The sequence below is a fragment of the Pogoniulus pusillus genome, chromosome 2, assembly GCF_015220805.1.
Source record: "Pogoniulus pusillus isolate bPogPus1 chromosome 2, bPogPus1.pri, whole genome shotgun sequence".
Lineage (NCBI taxonomy): Eukaryota > Metazoa > Chordata > Aves > Piciformes > Lybiidae > Pogoniulus > Pogoniulus pusillus.
This window is the reverse complement of record NC_087265.1, coordinates 2,500,001-2,521,767: the sequence shown is the minus strand read 5'-3', so window position 1 is coordinate 2,521,767 and position 21,767 is coordinate 2,500,001. Positions and strand designations below refer to the sequence as shown.

General features: G+C 44.8%; 1 protein-coding gene across 3 annotated transcripts in view; it reads left to right on the top strand.

Annotated features, from left to right (window-relative positions):
• The window catches only part of ZEB2 (zinc finger E-box binding homeobox 2), a 124,873-nt gene that overhangs the window by 101,557 nt on the left and 1,549 nt on the right, over window positions 1-21,767 (top strand). For all 3 annotated transcript variants that reach the window (XM_064154660.1, XM_064154675.1, XM_064154667.1), the window contains exons 6-10: window positions 2,605-2,793; window positions 3,489-3,703; window positions 6,282-6,390; window positions 7,430-9,399; window positions 11,727-11,907. In XM_064154660.1, the coding sequence (XP_064010730.1) occupies window positions 2,605-2,793; window positions 3,489-3,703; window positions 6,282-6,390; window positions 7,430-9,399; window positions 11,727-11,907 (2,664 nt within the window). The remainder of the gene's footprint in view (window positions 1-2,604; window positions 2,794-3,488; window positions 3,704-6,281; window positions 6,391-7,429; window positions 9,400-11,726; window positions 11,908-21,767) is intronic.

Genomic DNA, 21,767 nt, shown 5'->3' with positions numbered 1-21,767 from the left:
GGGTGAGCTCCCAGCCATGTTTGAATTGTCAGTAGCTCACTGGTGGGAAACCAGATACACATGGTCACCTTTTGCTATTTCTGTTAATCTGCAGCGTTGCAGCACTGCCTGTATTGTTTCGGTTAAGGATCTGTCAGCTTTTCCACTAAATCCCCTTGTTTTTAGGGGTTTATAATGTAGACATAAACATTTGCTTTAGCTCCCGGATTGCATGCACAGACATAGGAGCTAAATAATCCAGAGAATTAGGAAGCCGAGGCCAGCAATATCACAGCAGCCTTCCACAGCCTGTTGGATCAGCCTCCAGACAGACTCGGGGGTTGGGAAGGAAGAACCTCCTTTGAGACTCAAGCACCTAACATTAACTTAGGCCTTGCTCAGTGTCTTGAATCCTTATCCTACAAATGCTGTTGTAAGCTCCAAGGCCTCTCATTCTGGAGGAGAAAGGCACATGGAGCCATCCCCTGGAGTCTCCCACCCATTTACCTTCCTGCTCCCATATCTCCTTTCTGGAGGAAAGCTTTCTTTCCTTGCTTCACAGGTAGCTCTTACTGAGTCATGGCCAGAATCTGGCAAGGAATAAGTTTGTTTTCCTTGTGTCTATCACTAAAGCCAAGAGAAGAAGCAGAGCTGGAGTAGCTCTGAGCTGGAGGGTAGATGATCATGCAACAGCTGGAAGATCTAGGCATAGCAAAGGAAGGAAAAGTCAGATTTCCAATGTAAAAAGTAATGCCTCAGCTTTGGTTTTGATGAAGATGAAGTAAAAGACACAGCCTGATGCTCTCCTGCAGAAGGTGCGCTTAAATAGCTGCCATTTTGTCATATTTCTCTCACACCAACAAAATGGAGGAGAGGTACTCAGTCCTGTTCCCTGTACTCACCCTCCCCTTCTCTAGAAGTTGCTTTTTAGGGGAGAAAAGGATACAATTTCTTACGCTCATAACAAGTGCTAAGAGCAGCTACAGAAGGACCAAGGGATGAGCTCTGCGGTGCTGTAGCGATTCCCTACGAAGCCCTTACGAGAGGAACAGAAGTTTCCTCCTGCAAATGGGGTCCTGTGCCATTTGGTCACTGTCACTAAAATGCTGCAGAGCAGTTGAGAAGCTGTGCTCAGCTCATATGAAAAATAGGCCATATTTGTCTCAGCCAGAGGTTTTGATTTTATCGGCTGGAGGGGTGAGGCTTGCGCAGACAAGTATCTACTTCTACTGGAGACAGCGAGATTAGCGCTTCACATCGGGCACTGCCAGGTTCCCAGTTGTGCCCCACTCACAGGTCAGGGCTCAGTTTTACTGCCAGCATCACCTTGCTTTTTAATTCCCTTTAGGAGTCTGAGGCAAAGCACTGACCAGTTTCTGACCATCAGGAACCGGTCACTCATTTCCAGTGGCTGCAAACCAGTATAACCCTGCAGAGGCATAACCCTTGATTTCCACGAGTGTCCTCCATGTTGTCCCCTGGTGTCAGTGACAGCAGAATGGTGCCATTTAACATTTTATACTTTATATGAACTGCAGAAGAGTTTATGGTGTTGCCTCATTTTCTTATTTCACCTAAGGAGAAATACATTAAAAATGCAATCCATCACGAGCCATTCTTTTCATTTATGGTCAGTTAAAACCAAGTATCTTTAATTCCCTGCCACCAACTGTGCCTTCCAAGACTTGTAAAGAGTAAAATAAATGAAGGGGAGAAAAAAAGTGAGAGAGAAAATGATCAGGTCCTTCCCCCTCCCTGATATATTAATATTTGTCTATAATATCAAAGAACTTTTTAAGCCTTTTTTGCATGCAGTGTTCTTACACAGAGGAGAAAAGTGTATTTTTAGGAACAGGATGCTTTGTGGTGGAGCATATATTATGTTCCATGGACAGTTAAAAAAATGGGTTTAGATTTAAGGAAAAGAAGAGAAAACTCTTGTATAGGCTGTAAAAGAGGTTTTAGGCTCAATGTCCCTGTTAGGGTCTAAAACATGTGGTTCTATTTGCAGAGATCTATGAAGCAATACTTTTAAAACAACAACCTATTCTTCCATTGTAAGTTAATTTCTCAGGGAGAAAATAAATAAAAGGAAGATGTTGTGAGCAGTTCTTTTCTCATGCCTGCCACAGAAGAGTAGCCTGAGGCAGGACCTGTCACAGAGGAGAAGCTGTTGCGGTCTTTACTACCTGCAGCTACTATTTTCCATGCAGGGACTGTCTCAGGGTCTGTAGGATCTGGGGGCAGCTGAGCTCAGCCCTGTAGGTCGAGCTGGTTTTATGCCAAAAGCTGTAGGTCCCCCATGAGCCCCCAGAAGGTTCAGGTTCCATAGTTGAAGGATTACCTGCATTACCCAAGCCTCATAAACTTCTCCTGCTTCCCCATAGAGCCCGTGTTCCTGTTAATTTAACTGCCTGCCCTTACTTCCATCCACGCTGGTGGAAAGCCTGCATTAATTTTATGAGGAGCTGGAGCAAGACCGATGAGAGCGAGGACCCAGCTGCAGCCCCAACCCCGCAGCTCCAGCAGACCAGCTCAGTTTGTGCCTTACGATGCTAACCAACCTTGAGCTCTGGAGGAGAACACACTCAAACCTTCTCTCTTTTCCCCTTCCTCTCCTTTTAGTGAAGAATGCAAATTGCACGTCGGACTTTGAGGAGTACTTTGCCAAGAGGAAACTGGAGGAAGGAGATGGGCATGCAGTCAGCATAGCGGAGTACCTGCAGCGCAGCGACACGGCCATCATTTACCCCGAAGCCCCCGAGGAACTGTCTCGCCTTGGCACTCCAGAGGCCAATGGGCAAGAAGAAAATGGTGAGGCTGTAATTCATTTTTAGCCAGTATCCTGACCTCGTGCAGCTGTTGCAATTATAAATGCACCGCATGCCTGGGTGTTTACCTTAAAAACTGAAGAACAGCTGCAGCGGCGTGGAATTTCATGAGCAAAGATTGGGGCTGTAATTTCAGTGTATTGTGAGCTTTTAGTCAGCAGAATTGTAGTATTTGGCGGGTGAAGGGCTGAATTTAAACAGGAGAAGGGCTGCTGCTCTGCTTGGGAGTTTGGGGAGTTTCAGCTGAGTTTTAAGGTGACAAAAGAAGCCATAGCCAGCCCATCGCTCGCCAGTGCCTGGATAAACTACTGGAAAGGCATCGGTAGGAAGGAGTTGGTCAGTGCCATAAGTAACATGATGACTGGGGAGGGAAGGCAAAGCACCAATTGATCAGGAGAAGTGTTTCCTAGTTTGCCACCCGGAGAGGTCTACGGGAGGAGTGATGGCCATAATTAACTTCCTAGCAGGGTCTGGAGTGGGTCCTGAGAGTGTGCCAGGGGTGTGCGTGGGTGCCGGTGCCTGCTGCCGCTGGTTGGAAGCACCAACCTTCCCTCTTGGGCAGCAGATTGCAGCGATTCCTCTCACATCATCCCGGGCAATCAGCCCATGAGCTGCCATTGATTTGCTGACCTTTTGGCCTGCTTCTCTTCCCCACCCCCTCTCCATCCCGGGGTGCAGACCTGCCACCTGGAACTCCAGATGCCTTCGCCCAACTGCTGACCTGCCCCTACTGTGACCGGGGCTACAAGCGCCTGACGTCCCTCAAGGAGCACATCAAGTACCGCCACGAGAAGAACGAGGAGAACTTCTCGTGCCCTCTCTGTAACTACACGTTTGCCTACCGCACCCAGCTCGAGCGGCATATGGTGACACACAAGCCAGGGACAGATCAGGTGGGGGGCTGGTTTTAAGTGATTTCTTTCTGTAATAACCCCTTAGAGAAACGATATTGCTTTGATTGGCAATCATTATTAATTTTTCATGGCATTTTGAAGATGCAGATCTTTTAATGGTAATAGCTTTAATTGAGGTCTAAATGATTTTTTGATGGTCTCTTCTAATATGATTTAATAGTCTTATGTTCACGATCGAATGAGTGTGTTAATTTCTAATTTAGAAATTTTATTTGCACTTTAACTTGACTTTAGTTTCGTTTTTATGTTCCTCAAAAAAAGTGAATGAAACTGTAGCATTTTAATTATACATTATTAAACATCTCAGCAATTTTAATTCCATTTTTCACCCAGTTTTTACTTTGCAGCGTTGCAAAGAGGGGCTCCAAGACACACTCAGAGATCCGCTCATATTTTTGCACTACTTTTTGGGGTAGCCTTTTCAATCACACAGAATGATGCCTATTTCATGTAACTGTTTGTTAAACAGAATTACACTTTCCTTTTTGGGAGTGGTTTTTTTTTTTTTTTGGAATGACTCTTTCAGCAGTACCTAGGAGGCCACCATGTGTGATTGTGGCACCAACACAGGAGTCCACTAGAACTGTAGCATCGCTATCACAGCCCGGCAGAGTATCTGACATAAATCAGAGCAGTTTTTTCCTCGATGTGATATGTGTAATATTATACCAGGGCTGCACTTAAGGAAATGCTGCGTATCTCAGACAGGTGACCAAGCTTCCCCAGTGCTCCTAAACAGGCTGGTGACAGACCTGTGCCACACAAAACTCTTTACAAACCAGCAGAAAAACCCCTTCTGTCTTCACCAAAGAATCCCTTCTCAAAACCCTCATAATGGAAACTCAAATGGCCTGGTTAAAACTGAAGTGAATGGATGAGTGCCTTGTGTATGCTTTATGGCAGATTTATTTGTCTTTAAAACCTGAAAACCGTAATTTCTCTTGGTAGGTTTTTCTCAACATCAAGTAAATTCAGTTAGGCAACCACACATCTCCTAATTGCTGGATTCTTGCAATTAGCATTTTTAAGAAGAGCAGTATCTTTTGCTTGATCTTCCATCAATATAAATGATTCTGGAGTGGTGTCTCCTATTCTTCCCTTCCCTTGCCTTTTCCAGTAGACAAACACATTTTCACATGTCTACTTTTCCTAACCTGATCCACTCTAAGATTCTTTCTTTCACTTCCTATCATTAAAAACACCAAGGGGAAAAAGAAAACCAAACCCACAGCCCGCCTAGATATTTATCCAGCGCAACCGCCTGAAATTTCACATGCGAGAGCGTGCTGGTGCTGGCGCATTATGAATGGTAGCTTTGGTGTTGAAAAGTCCCCTCATTTGCTCATGGCATTTACAATTAGTAAATTAAAATGATTGTATCATATTAACAGTGGCACAACTAAAGTTTATAGTAGTCCTCGGAGGGCGATGGGGGGAGACAAAACAGCTGTTGCTGTTTGTTTATGCAACTCAGCAACATATGAGCGCGGGTCCCTCAATGGCGCGCGGCGGGCTGGGCTCTGCTTGATCTTTGAAGGTTGCTGCTGTTTGAACAAACCTCCCTGTGTCCCATGTAACACCATCTGTCTCGCCAGGAATGTGGGAAGAGGCAGCACACCCTCGCAGTTGTCATACCGTTTCGGCACTGCCTTTTTTTTCTTCTTCTTCTTCTTTTTTTTCTTCTTTTCTTCCCCCCCCCCCTCCTCCCCTGATCCTGCAATAGGCTTTTGTGTCGTGGTCGCCTGCAAAAGGCTGACCTCCTACCTTGAGTACCCAGAGCAGTTGGTTGCATTATTATTAATATTATTAAATATTTTAAATTGCTTCCCCCCCCTGCAAATTCAAAGTCACGAGGCTTTTCTTGCTTGTTGCAAAAAGGTCAGCTGCCTTTGATTATATCTTTATGCCACTTTTAACTTGCAACTCTCCCTCGCCCCTTAGAAGAGCACCAGGGGAAAACACAACACGAAAGGTAGCTCAAGTCTTCCCTGCTGCTCTGTGATTTTGAAAAGCATCTCCAGCAGCAGCTCACGCTGAAGACACAGTCACTTCTGCTTGATAATGAATTAAATGTTACACGAAATGCCACTACCGACGCTCTTTCTGTCTTTGCAACGCACGCAGTAAACAGAATTTTTAAACAAGCCGAGCCCCACATGTTCAGAAGCTGCTGGGAATATTAAGAGCCACAAATCTTCTTATAAAACAGTTTCTCTCATCGAAAGATACCTTAAAGCAACACATTTCTGATGAGAGACTTAGGAAATAATTCTAAAGCAAATACCGGATGCTCATCTGAAAGTACTTTCTCATTTGTTTCGGTTTACTGCCAACATTTCGATTTTTATTGCAACGCTGATGAGACAAATAAATGCACATCCAGACCCCTTGGTCTGCTTCAGAAATTCAGAGTCACATTCTTTTTTTTCTTTTTTTTTTTTGGTGGGGGGGAGTTCTATTTTTTGGAGCTAGAAATTTATGATTTCCCTTCTATAAAATCCATGTGGGTGTATTTATATATATATATATTTAATTTTGTGGTTTTTTTGAATCCCAGCACCAAATGCTGACCCAGGGAGCAGGCAATCGCAAGTTCAAATGCACTGAGTGTGGCAAGGCCTTCAAATATAAACACCATCTGAAGGAACACCTGCGAATTCACAGTGGTGAGTAGCGGAGGTGCCGGTGTGCTCATTTGCATTTTGTTTAATTAGCTGAGTTTTAAAGACTGCTTAAAATTTACACAGTTCTGCTTCTGGCTTCCCCGAGCTACTAAGGTATTTCATAAGTGATATCTGAGTCACCCTCATTTATCATGCTGTTAATGCCGCGGCCTCGCTGAAAGATTTGGAAATAGTAAAGCTTCCTGCAAATAATATAGATTGTTTGCTCATCAGTGGTGAGTTCAGAAGCGTTCACTCATGTCTGTGCAGTCAGACCCTCAAGAGTCCATTATATTTTCCAAGACAAAAAGTCCCCCCCAAGTGAAATGCAGCTCAAAGGCTAAGATAAGGAGGATGTGCAAAGTGTCCTGTGCTGAATGACTTGAGCGCTTTGGCTCTCCTGCTTGACACAGCTTTCAGCACACAAAATCATAGAATCGTTCAGTTCAAAATCATTCAGTGCAACCATTAACCCTACAAAGTCCACTAAGCCACATTCAGCAGGCTGTGTCCAGGCACAAACTTCCACCAGTGTTGAGGTGAAGCTACTCACATCAGAACTCAGTTTCTCCTACCGTGATTGTTCCCAACAAAAATTGCCTTTTATTTTAGAAATAAAAACAAAAAGAAGAAACCAATCAAATTTGAGCAGTCTGGATTTGATTTGACTCCCTTAGCCACAGGGTACTCACCCGTGACTTGTGAAGGCCAGTCTGGAGCCGATCTCACACCTTCCTGGCTGTAGACCATGGGTTCAAACTGACCTCAAAACCCAAAGATTATAGAATCATAGAATGGTTTAGGTTGGAGGGCGACTCAAAGATTGCCCAGTTCCAACCCCCCACCACAGGCAGGGACACCTCCCACTAGAACAGGTTGCTCAAGGAGGGTAAAACATTGGTGGAGTGCAGCCACAGTCAACAAATTACTTTTCTCCTCACTACTAATCAGTGGATACACACAAGTTCAGTATCAGATGTGATCTCTTGCAGCCACAGCAGTAACACTGATAAGTAACATTTGGTTTCAATTATCATTTTAGGTGAAAAACCGTACGAGTGTCCAAACTGCAAGAAACGTTTCTCCCACTCTGGCTCCTACAGTTCGCACATCAGCAGCAAGAAGTGTATTGGTTTGATCTCTGTCAATGGCAGAATGAGAAACAATATCAAGACGGGTTCTTCTCCTAACTCTGTATCTTCCTCTCCTACTAATTCGGCCATTACACAGCTGAGAAACAAGCTGGAGAATGGCAAACCACTTAGTATGTCTGAACAAACAGGCCTACTGAAAATTAAAACAGAACCACTAGATTTCAACGAGTACAAGGTTCTTATGGCCTCACATGGGTTTAGTGCAACTAGTCCTTTTATGAATGGTGGACTTGGAGCAACCAGCCCCTTAGGAGTTCACGCTTCTGCTCAAAGTCCGATGCAGCACTTAGGTGTAGGGATGGAAGCACCGTTGCTTGGGTTTCCTGCAGTGGGCAGCAATTTAAGCGAGGTGCAGAAGGTCCTACAGATTGTGGACAACACGGTTTCCAGGCAGAAAATGGACTGCAAGGCTGAAGAGATCTCCAAGTTGAAGGTTTACCATATGAAGGATTCATGCCCTCAAGCTGAGGAACAAGGAGTTACCTCCCCCAATATTCCCCCCGTGGGTCTTCCAGTAGTAAGTCATAATGGTGCCACTAAAAGTATTATTGACTATACATTAGAGAAAGTCAATGAAGCCAAAGCTTGCCTCCAGAGCTTAACCACAGACTCGAGGAGGCAGCTCAATAACATTAAAAAAGAGAAGCTGCGAACCCTAATAGACCTGGTAACTGAAGACAAGATGATAGAGAACCACAACGTATCCACTCCATTTTCATGCCAGTTCTGTAAAGAAAGCTTTCCTGGTCCCATTCCGTTGCATCAGCATGAGCGTTACCTGTGTAAAATGAATGAAGAAATCAAGGCAGTCCTTCAGCCTCACGAGAACATGGTTCCCAACAAACCTGGAGTGTTTGATAAGCAAACCCTCTTGCTGTCATCAGTACTTTCTGAGAAAGGAATGACTAGCCCCATCAACCCATACAAGGACCACATGTCTGTACTTAAAGCATATTATGCTATGAATATGGAGCCCAACTCTGATGAACTACTGAAAATTTCCATTGCCGTTGGCCTTCCTCAGGAATTTGTGAAGGAATGGTTTGAACAAAGAAAAGTCTACCAGTATTCGAGTTCCAGGTCACCATCACTGGAAAGAGCCAGTGCCAAGGTGGCGCTGGCTGCCACCAACAACACTGCCACTAAAGACTCTTTGTCAGCCAGGTCTCCAATAAAGCCTGTGGACTCTATAACGTCACCATCTATAGCTGAACTCCATAACAGTGTTACTAATTGTGATACTCCTCTCAGGCTAACAAAACCTCCTCATTTTACCAATATTAAACCAGTTGATAAATTGGACCACTCTAGGAGCAATACTCCTTCTCCTTTAAATCTTTCTTCCACATCTTCTAAAAACTCCCACAGTAGTTCTTACACTCCAAACAGTTTCTCTTCTGAGGAGCTTCAGGCTGAGCCTTTGGACTTGTCTTTACCAAAACAAATGAAGGAACCCAAAAGTATAATAGCCACAAAGAACAAAACGAAAGCTAATAGTGTAAATTTAGAACACAACAGTGTTTCTTCATCATCTGAAAACTCAGATGAGCCACTGAACTTGACTTTTATCAAGAAGGAGTTTTCTAATTCAAATAATCTGGATAAAAGCACTAACCCGGTATTTGGTATGAACCCCTTCGGTGCCAAACCTTTATACACAACACTTCCACCACAGAGCGCATTTCCCCCAGCCACTTTCATGCCACCGGTCCAGACCAGTATTCCTGGGCTGCGACCATACCCAGGACTAGATCAGATGAGCTTCCTACCACATATGGCCTATACCTACCCAACTGGAGCAGCTACTTTTGCCGATATGCAGCAAAGGAGAAAGTACCAGCGGAAACAAGGATTTCAGGTAAGGGCCTGCAACCACTTTTCCTTTCCCAGGCTAGAATTCAGTGCTTTGTGAAATGTCCTCTTACAGAAGAAAAAAGCCCAAAGCCATACTCAACATTTCCAACAAAATTAGCAGATTTTATCTTCCTCTGAACTTGCAGAAATGCAGCAAAGCAGGAAAACAAGCTACAAGTACCTTAAGAGTGCCTCTCCTTGGCTGCAGAAGCAGCATCAACACCTTCGAGTAGGCAGGAGGCTTCTGGCTTTATTCTGTTAAGAGCTCTGACATTTCCTATGACAACTGAACTAATGCCCAGGAAAAATCCCAGGGGGATAAAAAAAAAGAAGGAAACTTTGCAGGGATACTGATCTCTGCAGGGTATAACCACACTTCACCATGGGGTGAAGGAGTAGTGGGAGACTTTTTGGGAACCACCCCCATTCTTGGATGCAAAGCCTTATCTCTCTAAGCAGAGGTCCACATGGCCTCGTCGCAGCTCCATCCCACTGAAAGCCCTCAAAGCTTGCTTCTCCATGGAAGAGAGTATCTGTTCCACCTTGCACCGGAAAGATGCTCTCTTCCTTCCCACGAATGCCTAGGGGATGAGAAAAGCTGACATGTGGCTTCACCATAGCCTTTTCCCTCAGCTCACCTACCTCCCTTCCCAGACTATCAGTCCACTAATTCTGCCAGTCACCTGGAACAGCCTTGAAACCAACCCCCCCCCCCGAGATAAAACAAAATTATTTGGAGAGGTAGCAGCTAGGGCCTTTAACTGCAGCCAAAGTTCTTCCCTGGACATATAATCTGGGTCAGCATTTCTTCATGCCTGGGTACAACCTTTAATCCTTTTCTGGGGTCATCCCACCATCAAGATATGAGCAGCAAAGGATTCTGTTGCTTGCCTGCCAACAGTAGAGATTCTGTATGGAAGTCCTGTACTTTTATAGCTTACTGCTGGGTATATTCAGATTAAATGTGCTGAATTTAGTTAAATGAGATTAACTGATTAGAGATTAATAGTTATATATATATTATATATATATATATATTTATTTGTGCATGTTCCCCTATGTCCTATTATGGTCTAGAAGTAATTTTACTGACTAGTAAATGTTTTATGGTTTCAAATGTGAAAATCAGGTATGGTTTTACATTACAGGCTGTAGTCTCTCTTTGCACAATAGGAGCATAAATAGCACTGCACCTCCATAGCAGCTGTTCCACTATTCCAATTTACAGTACATCTGCCCTCTTTGTAAATGTATTTAAGCCTATTTAATCTTCTCTAATATTAATTAGTGCAAACCTAGTCTAAGAAAACCGAACTGTGTGATAGCAAATGGAAATGCATGTTATCATGCAAGTTTGCACTCTCTTTGGATCAAGACAAAATAAATATCAAGAAATTTAATAATTTACTGATCCACATTCATTATTGCTTAATGCTGAAGGCTGTTTTAACACAGATAGAGCATTGATAAAAAGTGTTATTAATATTCCCTATTTCAAATTACAAAATTAAATATAAAAATATAGCTTGAGGCCTTTAGTGGGGAGACATACATTTAAATGGATTGCATAATAATAACATTTGTACCTAAATATAAAATTGAATTAAAGCCTTTCCACAGATGCAGAGCATCCCTAAGTTTTGGTGATTTGGAAAGGAACAATCTCTCAGCTGTTGCTTACACTCGCCTCCCCCTCAGACATCCCTGAAGAGCCTCCCTTCTGCATTTTCCACTCCTCAAAAATATTTAGTGCCCACCTGATAAATACTGCCCATGTGTGTAAATCAGAGCATGGCAGAGTGCTCACAAGCAGAAAGTTGGTTGAAGGTGGAGAAGCAGATGGCTCCTCCTTCTTTCCCTAGTTTCCATCAGCTGTAGCTTCATTTCTCATCTAAGAAGGGTACCATCCTAAGCAATTACTGTTGGAGTGGTTGGTTCCTCTGTGGAAGGAATGGAAGTGGGTTTTGCTGACTGGTGGTTTGTTGAAGGTGGAGAAGTAGGTGGCTCCTTCATCTTTCCATGGTATCCATCAGATGCAGTTCCATTACCAATGAATTCCCCAGCTTAGGGGCACCATCCTGAGCAGACACTGTTGAAGTGGTTGGTTTCTTGTCAGGAAGGAATGGAAATGGATTTTGCTGACTGGTGGTTTGTTGAAGGTGGAGAAGTAGGTGACTCCTTCATCTTTCCATGGTATCCATCAGATGCAGCTCCGTTACCAATGAATTCCCCAGCTAGGGGGCACCATCCTGAGCAGACACTGTTGGGGCGGTCGGTTCCTCGTCAGGAAGGAATGGAAATGGGTTTTGCTGACTGGTGGTTCTCTCACAGGGAGAATTGCTTGATGGAACCCCAGACTACATGTCCGGCCTCGACGACATGACGGATTCCGACTCCTGTCTGTCGCGGAAGAAGATCAAGAAGACGGAAAGCGGCATGTACGCGTGTGACTTATGTGACAAGACATTCCAGAAGAGCAGCTCCCTGCTGCGACACAAATATGAGCACACAGGTAGGGAGGCTGCGCGCGCGAGGCAGGGCTGGAGGTCCATGGCTGTTCCTTGGGGACACTCACGCAATGAACGGTTCATCAGGCACCGAGGCTGTCAGCAGGGAAGAACCAGATTTTGCTCACTTTGACCTATTCTTTTCCTCACTTTAAACAAGTTATTATTTCTTGAGAAAGCATGGGATGGGTTGAATCAGAGAATGCTTTGGGAGAAAGTATGGGATGGAGCGAATCACAGAATGCCTTGGGAGAAAGTACATGAGGAGGCGAATCATAGAATGCTATGGGTTGGAAGGGACCCATAAAGGTCATCTAGTCCAACTCCTCTGCAGTAAGCAGGGACACCTTCAACTAGATCAGGCCTCTTTGAGCCCTGTTCAACCTGATGCGGAATGTTTCCAGGGATAGGGAATCTGCCACCCATTCTGGTGTTTCACCACCCTCATCACAAAATATGTCTCACTTATATCCAGTCCAAGCTATACCTCAGTAGGTGAGCTCCTGTCCCGTTGAGCTTGGTGGCAGTCATGGCACTCAGCACCTTGCAGAACAAGCCTTCTTCAAGCAGAGCAGGCCTTAGGACTCAGAAAGGACTGCAGCTTGGTCGACACCAAGTCTGGCATGGGAAGGAAGAGCATTTCTTGTTTCTTAGACACTATCTGACCCTGCACTATTTAATTCAATAGGAAAACTTCCACTGACGTTAGCAGCACAAAAGCCAGCTCTGGCCATGTTATCTGAACGTAAACATCTTGCAGGGGTTGCTCTCACTGTGATTTCACAGGCCAGCAGCACAGGCAGGTTGCGTTTCACTTTTTCACTTCTCCGTTAATGCCCAGGGAAGGTTTCCTTCTTTCCTGAGTAGGAACTGAGTTTTGACTAGTTCAAGGAACCTTGCCAAAGCTCACCATGAGTTATCAGCTTCAAAAATATGTTGGTTTGCAAAAGCCCTTCTGTCACACCTCTGCTGGCTGTGATTCCCCTTGCAGGCAGTGCTCCCACCATCCGCTGGGCCAGAGATGAGCCTGGAGGTGGAGAGCTCTCTGGAGGGGCTGCATTAGCTCAGTGTGTTTCAGCTCAGGAAAAGCAGAACCAGAGCTCCTCAGATAATAGAGATATCAAGTTATGTTGGACAAAGGCAATGTGAATTATCAAGTGAATTATTGTGCAGTAGGGCATAAACCAAACTCCAACTTCCTAGAGTTAGAAAAAACTTACCCAGGAGGAAACTTTCCCTCACTTTGAAAGCTGAGTCCCACTTCAGGAAATGAAGCAAGTCACATCATCCTTCAGTCTCACCATGTGATGGTAAAAACCTCATACCTCTCTATTAATATATCTTTCAGGCCCCACATAACCATTTGGCATTTCACACCTGAAAAATTTACAATCCAGAAGTGGACTGTGCCTTTAAAACAACAACCCAAACAACCAAACCAAACAAAACCCCAAATAACCAAACAAAAAAGCCCCAACAAATCTGCTTTGTTGTTTTTTCCTTCTTCTACTTTTATTCCAATATTTAAACTAATCCCACCCAGGATAGCAAAAAAGGAAGTTAAAATCCATGTGGGATTAGGAAGGAAAATGAAAAGCAACATTTTGGACTTGATCATTGGTGCAATGTGCTTCCCACTACATTATTCTGATCAAATTGTTTATTCAGTAGAAGAAGCTTTGAAGGCTTTACGTCCCTGCACCTTTCCTCTCCTGAATGATTTTATTACAGCCATCTGCAAACATTATGGTTTACTACACTACTACCGTAAAGCTCTTATGTTGGAACTGGCCTTCATATATATCGGGATCTGGACATATGGTTGAATCCCATAAAGTTGGTAGTCCATAAGGTCGACAGACATATGGTTGAAAGGCTGAAAATTTGACAAGCTGAAATGTGTGCAATCACCTTGATTTGCAGAATAAACTGCATTTGTAAAAGCAAAAATGTGTTCTGATCCTCAAGTAGCACAGGAACCTACTGCCTCCCCCAGCTGTGGTGCAGGGACTTTGCTCCTTCCTCTTCACTCTGTCCCTTCCAGCCTCTCAGCCCCAAGTCCATCAATTTTATGGGGCTAAGCCTTATGATCCAGAACGTGTCTGTGGTGTCATATTTAATATGCCAGAACCACAGCACCTCATCAAGCTGGAGCATGGCGTTTAGAGACAGGAAGGATGCTCTTGTGGCATAGGCACTGAGGCCGAGAGCGCCACAATCTTTTCTGCCTTGCCACAGACTTCCTCTGTGAATTTCAGCTGCTTCTTTCTCTCACCTTTGCCCATCGTTGAGAGAGCAGGAGATGATATCAGCCCACCTCTTCAGTGTGTTTTAAATCTTAATTCACACAGGCTGAAATCCTGTGAGGGAACTTGCTGTCTGAAGTGTGAAGTATTATTAAGGATGCGTTGACTTTTATGGAGCCTCCACACATCACGACAGAGGTGCTTGGGAGCTCGGAAGACCTTGCTTGGGCTAGCCTCCATAACTCATTCACAGCCTTCAGGAGGCTTGCAGTGCTGGGACTGGGACAGCAGTTAATGGCTTTGTGTGTGTGTTTTCAGTGAATTCCAAATTAATCTGATAGTTTTGGGGAAAAGCTTGCAATTGCATTAATAACATAGGTGTGAAATCTCAGCCTGTGCTCGGTGGAAGGAACCCAATTCCAAGCAAAATCTTCTTCTGCATCTGAGATAGCTGTAGGAGTAGGCCTGGAGTTTTCAGTCAACTTATTGAAACCTCTCCCCAAAAAAGAGAGAAAGCTTCTTTTCCAGTTTTTTAGTGTCTTGCTGTTTTCTGACCAGCTGATCGTGATCCACTGCTACTTCATTAAGAACATATTTCAGGAGGAACTGGAACACTTCCTGCCTTTTCCTGGAGAAGCACAAATAGTGGATGTTGTTTACACTGATGTCCTTTTTCCTATGTGAAAAAATCAATGTGCCTTTTCAGGTCTTTTTTGTTTTTTTCTGATGTTTGAATGATCAAATCAAATCAATGTACCTTTTTCTGAGATTTGAACAAGCAAATCCAATGTGAATAGTGGTGCAAGAGTGCTAGAACAAGAGTGAAAAGACTCAGGCAGAGGCCACCTTCATGCTCTGCAGACCCCAGAGAAATTATTTGGAGCAAAATATAACATTTGCCCATAGAACTACATGAGCTGACCTCATCAAGTCCAACAGCAGCTACTGTAAAGGAGAAAACAGGAATGTTGTAGGTATTGTGGTGGAGCTGAATTTCCTTGCCAGGGCAAGAAGAAGGATGGGAGTTGGCCGATTCTTTGTCTCGACCCAAAAGCTTTCAGTAGGACCATGCAGCCCTAGATCCAGAAGCAATGTGATTACCTCTGCATGTGCCAGGTCTGCCACAGCTTGAGCAAGGGGTGCAAATGTCACTATCCATAATTCTAAATATATGCAATATTAGCAGTGTTGTGCAATATCTTCTAGCTTGACATGGAGAAGGAAAATTGATTGCATTCCTGCAATGAGTGAATTGCGTTGGTTCTGGGTGGAGTGAAATTTAGTGCAGAGGCCACTGCTTGCTGCAGGAGCTAATTCTGCCAAGTTAATCTTGGGATGTCATTAAATGTCACGAGAAGTTATGTGTCCACTTTATCACTTGAGCTTCACAAGATCCTGTTTCTCTAAAACCAAAGGGTGCAGAACTGTAATTAGGGTGCAGATCGTGGCAGGTAGGACAAGAACTCAGTGGTCATGTTATTTTCCTGTGGGGTCTTTTGAGCTCATCCTAACTTTGGCCAGGCTGAAATTAGTTGAGCAGATATTGCAAGTGTCTAATCTCAGATTTCTGCAAGCTGCTTAGCACAAGGTTCAAGACACTTCCTTAAGTAAAGGTGAAGAAGGTGGTTGCCTTCATGGCAAAGCTATTTAGCCAAGAAAAAAGTCTTTGCATAGCAGATAAGGAGGGTAAGAGTGGAGGAGAGCAAAAAGAATGGAGGACCTAGAGAACAGAGAAATATCCTGGCTCCTGGGTAGCAATCCAACCCCTTTTGGTCACCAGTGCTGCGTTGGGCTGCTGTGGGAGGAAGGTGAAGGTTGGCATTTGTTGTGCTCTCGTCAGCGCCCATGCGTGCCCCACGCCAGCTTTTAGCGTAACTTTGCAAGGGAACTTGCAGCTCCACAACAAAAGCTGGAAACAGTTTCTCAGAATCCTACCTAGAAATCTGAAATCCTTTCATTGTTGTTCTACATTACATCATATTCTATTTTATTACTTGTGTGGGCTGTTGAGGGCCTCGTAGCGGTGCTCCTGCTTTCATCCTTTCCTTTTCCACTGTATATTTTATTAAGACCTCTTTTTTATTTTCACAGCTCTCATGCTGATGCAAGCACTACTTTTATTTCCAGATTGATTCTGTAAACTAAATATTGTTCTTGAGCCTGGTAGCAAATCAGCTCTCTCCGGCTAGTATTTTGAATTCCCAGCTCAGGAGTTTTCTTTATTTAGAGCTTGATTCATAAAAAATTTACATGCTATTTAAAGGTTGGTTGGGGTTTCTTTTTTTTCCTTGCTTTGCTCTGATGCAAGGTTAGAATTCCCCACTTAAAGAAAAAAACAACAACAACCACACAACAACAAAACAAGAGAAAAACAGAAGGATGTTTTCTCTGCTTGTGAAATTGTTTCTGTCTCCTATCCAAAACAGAACAGGTGCAGCTTGGGCAATTATGTGTAAATTGCATTTCTCTTGAACCTTTGACCACTTCGCTGCTCTCTGGCCACTAATCTGTCTCCATTGGGACCACATCTAACATCCAAAGCCCTCAGCAACTTCAAAAGAACTGCCTTTAAAAAACAACAAAACCAAACCAAACCCCAAAACTCTCATAAAAACGTTCCCTTCTTCCCTCCAAAGAGTGGGATTTCTGTTTGGCCCCCTCCTACAGAAGACAGACCCACTTGCCTCAGGCAAAGGATGGCAGATATTTAGTCTGGGACCAGTGATGGCTTATGATCTGCTGCCTTGTGACTTCTACATCACTGCACGTGTAGCTTTCCAGCCAAAGACTTTCAGCTCAGGACGGCTGAGAGACAATTAACAGTCAGGAAAGTTCTGTTGTTGATTTGTTTTAACAGAAATGCCATTTTAGAGACTTTGCAAAGAGATTAGTTCTAATTTCCCCTCTGCACAGTGAGTGCAGGCACCTCTGGGAACCTCATTTTTCTCTTTTTTAATAAAAGGAGGCCCAAAGATTGCCTTTAGATATTTGAAAGGGATGCACCATGATAGCTTGGACTGGATGATCTTGGAGGTCTCTTCCAGGCAACCAGCAATAGAACTAGGGGACACAGTCTCAAGTTGTGCCGGGGTAGGTCTAGGCTGGATGTTAGGAGGAAGTTCTTCACAGAGAGAGTGATTGGCATTGGAATGGGCTGCCCAGGGAGGTGGTGGAGTCACCGTCCCTGGAGGTGTTCAAGAAAAGACTGGATGAGGCACTTAGTGCCATGGTCTAGTTGACTGGCTAGGGCTGGGTGCTAGGTTGGACTGGATGATCTTGGAGGTCTCTTCCAACCTGGTTGATTCTATGATTCTATGATTCTATGATTTAGCTTCACTAAAAAATGAGGCACCTACAACATGCAGCCATGGGTTTGGTGAGCTCTCCTGCCAGCTGCCTTGGGTACCTCTCTCTTACCTCCACAATCATCTCAGGTGACATTGGGTAAAATCTCTGGGATGGGATGCTCAATTCTCTTCTTTTCACCGATCTCTGCTCCATTGCATGACAATGCTCTTAATGGGTATCACTTAAATAGATGATAAAGTAGTCTGGACTACCTAAATTGCAGGCTTCCTCCTTCCACCTCTGTTTGCAGGCTCTCTCCATCCACCTCTGTTTGTAGGCTCTCTCCATCCATCTCTTTTTGAAGGTTCTCCTCATCTGCTTACAGTTTTAGGTTCTCCCTATCCTCCTGCAGTTTTAGGTTCTCCACATCCACCTACAGTTGTAAGTTCTCATCCACCTACAGTTTTGGGTTCTCCCCATCCAACTCCATTTGTAGTTTCTCCCCATCTACTTGAAACTGTAGATTCTCCTCATCCACCTACGCTTGGAGGTTCTCCCCATCCATCTACAGCAGCAGATTCTCCCCAGTGTAAAATACCTTACTTCAGCTTTATTTTATGGCCTCCTAATGCATTGGAGGGATTAGGAGCTCATTTTAAATGGCTGAAATACTGGGGGTTTGCACACGGGGGGGGGGGGGGGGGGGGGGGGGGGGGAGGTGAGGGGGGGGGAGAAGAGAAAATAATTCTTCTGCAAATGTTCGGGAACCTGATCCATTTAAAAACATCTTTCAATTAGTGTTGTAACAGCTGCGTGCTGCACACTGCTAAGGTATGTTGTGTGGTGTCTGAACAAAGAACTTTGCTCAAGCTGTCATGTTCCCTTAGATCAAAACCCGGTCCTTGATATGGATGTGGCAGACTAAATAGCTCTAGTAGAGCCTTTTTAGTAATAATAGAAATTAATATGAAAATATGAAACATTTTAATCTTCTCCTTTCTAAATTAATTTATAAAATATGGATGATTCCCTGCCAGGCTACCTCGGTGCTGGCTGCAGGGAGGCTCCAGGTAGCACGAGCAGGAGGTGCAGTGTTGAATGAATGCTGCGTGCAAAGGATGAGCAAAGCAGGCAAAGGCTGAGGGATGAATACATCACCCAGCCCTGGAGGAGGTGGGTGGAGGCAAGTCTGGATGAGAAGTGGTAGAAGCAAGTCTGGATGAGAAACAATGGAGGTGGCTGACTTCTTTTTGAGGAGAGGAAAAGTGCTGAGTGACTGGCTCTGGAGCATAGCTATGGGGTGAGAAGGGTGCAGCAGGCATCAAATGTAGTGTGCATCCAAAACCCCAGGAAATCTGAAGTAATGGAGAAAGGATGGTGCTGTGGAGAGATGGAAGAAGACAAGGGTTGGGCTTGGCCATGCTAGGGAAAAGTAAGCCAGAGGGAGGAACTGAGACAGCGTGGGCAGTTCACTGAGGAGAAGGACACAAAAAACAGGGGCCTGGGAAAAGCAGAAAGTCTGCGAGGACAGAAGAGGAATGAAATTAGCAACTACAGTGATGCTAGGGCTGGTAGTGCGTTGGTCTCTGAGTAGGACAAGCAGGACAGCTACCCCAGGCATACCTGGTGCATCCAGCTGGGTGGTTGGTGGCATTGGCAAAGCTCCCACCACAGCCATGGTTTTCTTCTGGCAGTGCTGGGGTTTGAAGAGTGCTTAGGTCAAGAGTGTTTGGGGACTTTAAATTGACTTGAGTAAGTGACTTAATCCTGTTGAAATCTCCCACCGTGGCAAGAGTTGCACTCTGAATCACAGGTAGCTGCCTGCTCTGGCCTTGGTGCATCACCAGGTCAAGGCTGCAGGTTCAAAGCCCTGAGTTTTCTTCAAGCTTGACTTCTAACCAAAAGGTTAAACTGGCAGAACTGCATGTTTGGGAAAGAGATCATAAAAGCAACACTGCTGTACTTCAACACATCAAGCTTGAATTTTCAGTTTTGCCACAAAGGGAAATAAAGGGAAAAAAAGAAGCCCTGTATGTGAGCAAGCTTAGGAAGCTTTCATACAAAGAAGTGTAGTTTGAATCCCAGTTTCCAGGCATCCACTGATTTCCCAGTCACTTGGATTACTCTCTCTGTGGTTTCTCCTGTATTTTCCCTCCTGCCAGATCTCCCTTTCATTTCATAACACACAGTTTCTGGCTTCCTTGAGAATTCGTTAATCACACCTTATTAAATGTGAACTTTCACAGTGGGACTTGAAGGTAGCTGTGACTAGATTGGGGAAAAAAAATTAGCATATTCCCTGATACTCCTTAGCAGCTTTGCTAGGGAAGTGAAAATGTTTATGCCTGACTTGCCCTGCTCTCAAGTTCCAGAGGTGACTGCAGAGGAAAAGAAAGCAGATTCAGCTCATAAAGGAGCAGCCTGAGTTTTCCTGGAAGTTGAAATCCTTCAGTGGTTTGGAAACTCTATTTTTTTTCCCCTGCTGGATTTCCTTTCACTTCGGCACTGGCAGATGTTCTTCAGTATGAGGGTCGTGACACTCTGGAATAGGTTGCCCAGGGAAGTTGTGGATGCTCCCTGGCTGGGGGTGTTCAAGACCAGGTTGGCTGAGGCCTTAAGCAGCTGAGTCTAGTTGAGAGGTGTCCCTGCACATGGCAGGGGGGCTGGAGTAGATGAGCTCTGAGGTCCCTTCCAACCTAAGCCATTCTATGAATGACCTCCTGTCTTCAAGAAAAGCCTGGACAGGGCCCTTAGTGCCATGGTCTGGTTGATTGGATAGGGCTGGGTGATAGGTTGTACTGAATGAGCTTGGAGGGCTCTTCCAACCTGCTTGATTCTTCAGTTCTATGATTCCCAGGCCTTTGCTCTCGGTTGTGGTTTTCTCACTTACCCTCCACCCTACTCCTCCTCTCCTTTCTCTTGCTTCTTAAGAATTAACAAAACCCACACACTTTTACAACTGGCAGGATGGGAGGGCTCTGGTGTGAAGTTCATGCCTGTTCTGGTCCCATGTCACATTAGCTAAGCATGATAAACATGCCTGAGGAAGCAGGCCACTTCACTAACAAGTTCCTGATGAGCTGCTCTAGCAACAAGAGGTGCAAAGCAGGAGTCCATATTCCAGGCACCCACTACCAGCAGTTTTCTGTGCCTAAAATTAGCAGGAAACACAAACTAACCACCTTGGCTTTGCATCCATCTGCATGGTTGCACCACTCCGGAGGGCTCAGTGCAATGACATCGAGATCACAATTTGACATTCTTGAAATTAAAAGAAAAAAAAAATAAATCAAAAATAAACAAAACAAAACAAAAAAGAAGCTGTCTGAAGGTACTAATGTTTGATTTTATTTTTTGCCTGCTGCAGTCTAAGTTTGGTGCTGGGTCTTCGCTAATTCCAATCTTTGCACCATATGTTATGTCTGGATATCTCACGGTTGCATCATGCTTTGCTGAGTTTTGTCGTGTGGCATCATGCTGACAAGTATTTTTTGTCAGCTCTATTTTGGAATTAAGCTTCCAGTATGGCAGTTCTGGAAGGTGTTGAAGGCATTCCTGTGCTATTTGTGGCCTGGGATCAACCAGATGTGTTTAGGCTTGGCACTGGTTTTGAGTTTCAAACATTGGTTCGAAACTGCCTGAAATGCCAAAGGAAATACTGTTCTGTGCAGCTTAACACTGCTCCAGCACTCAGCCAGTGGCTGACAACATTTTATTTAGAAACCCCCTCTGCTTCCGTGGCAGATGTATGTATTTGTGTTTGCCCGTCTGGAGGGGTGGGGAAACATCGTTTGGTCCTGAAGAGCTTCCACCCCCAGGCGAGGCTGGATGAGAGAAGCCCTGCAGGTGTTGATGTGGGTCCCGCATGGGTCCTCCTGCCAACAGCAAACCTTTATGGACTCCCTTCCAATAGCTGAAGGGATCCTCGAGGAAGCCTGCAGAGAGACTTTTCATGAGGGTGTCTAGAGACAGGACAAGGGTGGGTGGTTTGAAGTTGAGGGGCAGCAGGGTTAAACTGAATCTTAGCGAGAAGTTCTTCAGTATGAGGGCAGTGAAACTCTGGGACAGGCTGCCTAGGGACATTGTGGCTGCCTCCTCCCCCCACTTGAGTGGGGTCTCTACACATGGTGGGGAGGTTGGAGTAGATGAGCTCTGAGGTCCCTTCCAACCTAAGCCATTCCATGATTCATTCTACCTTCATGGAGTCTCAGCTCTCCACGTTTCTGTCACCAGACCTGTGGTGTGCGCTGAGTGCGTCCCAAGCTAAAGCAGGACAGGCTCACCTTGAGGTGCTGCAGGTAGGGAAGGGTGGGTGAGTGGTTGGCTTGCAG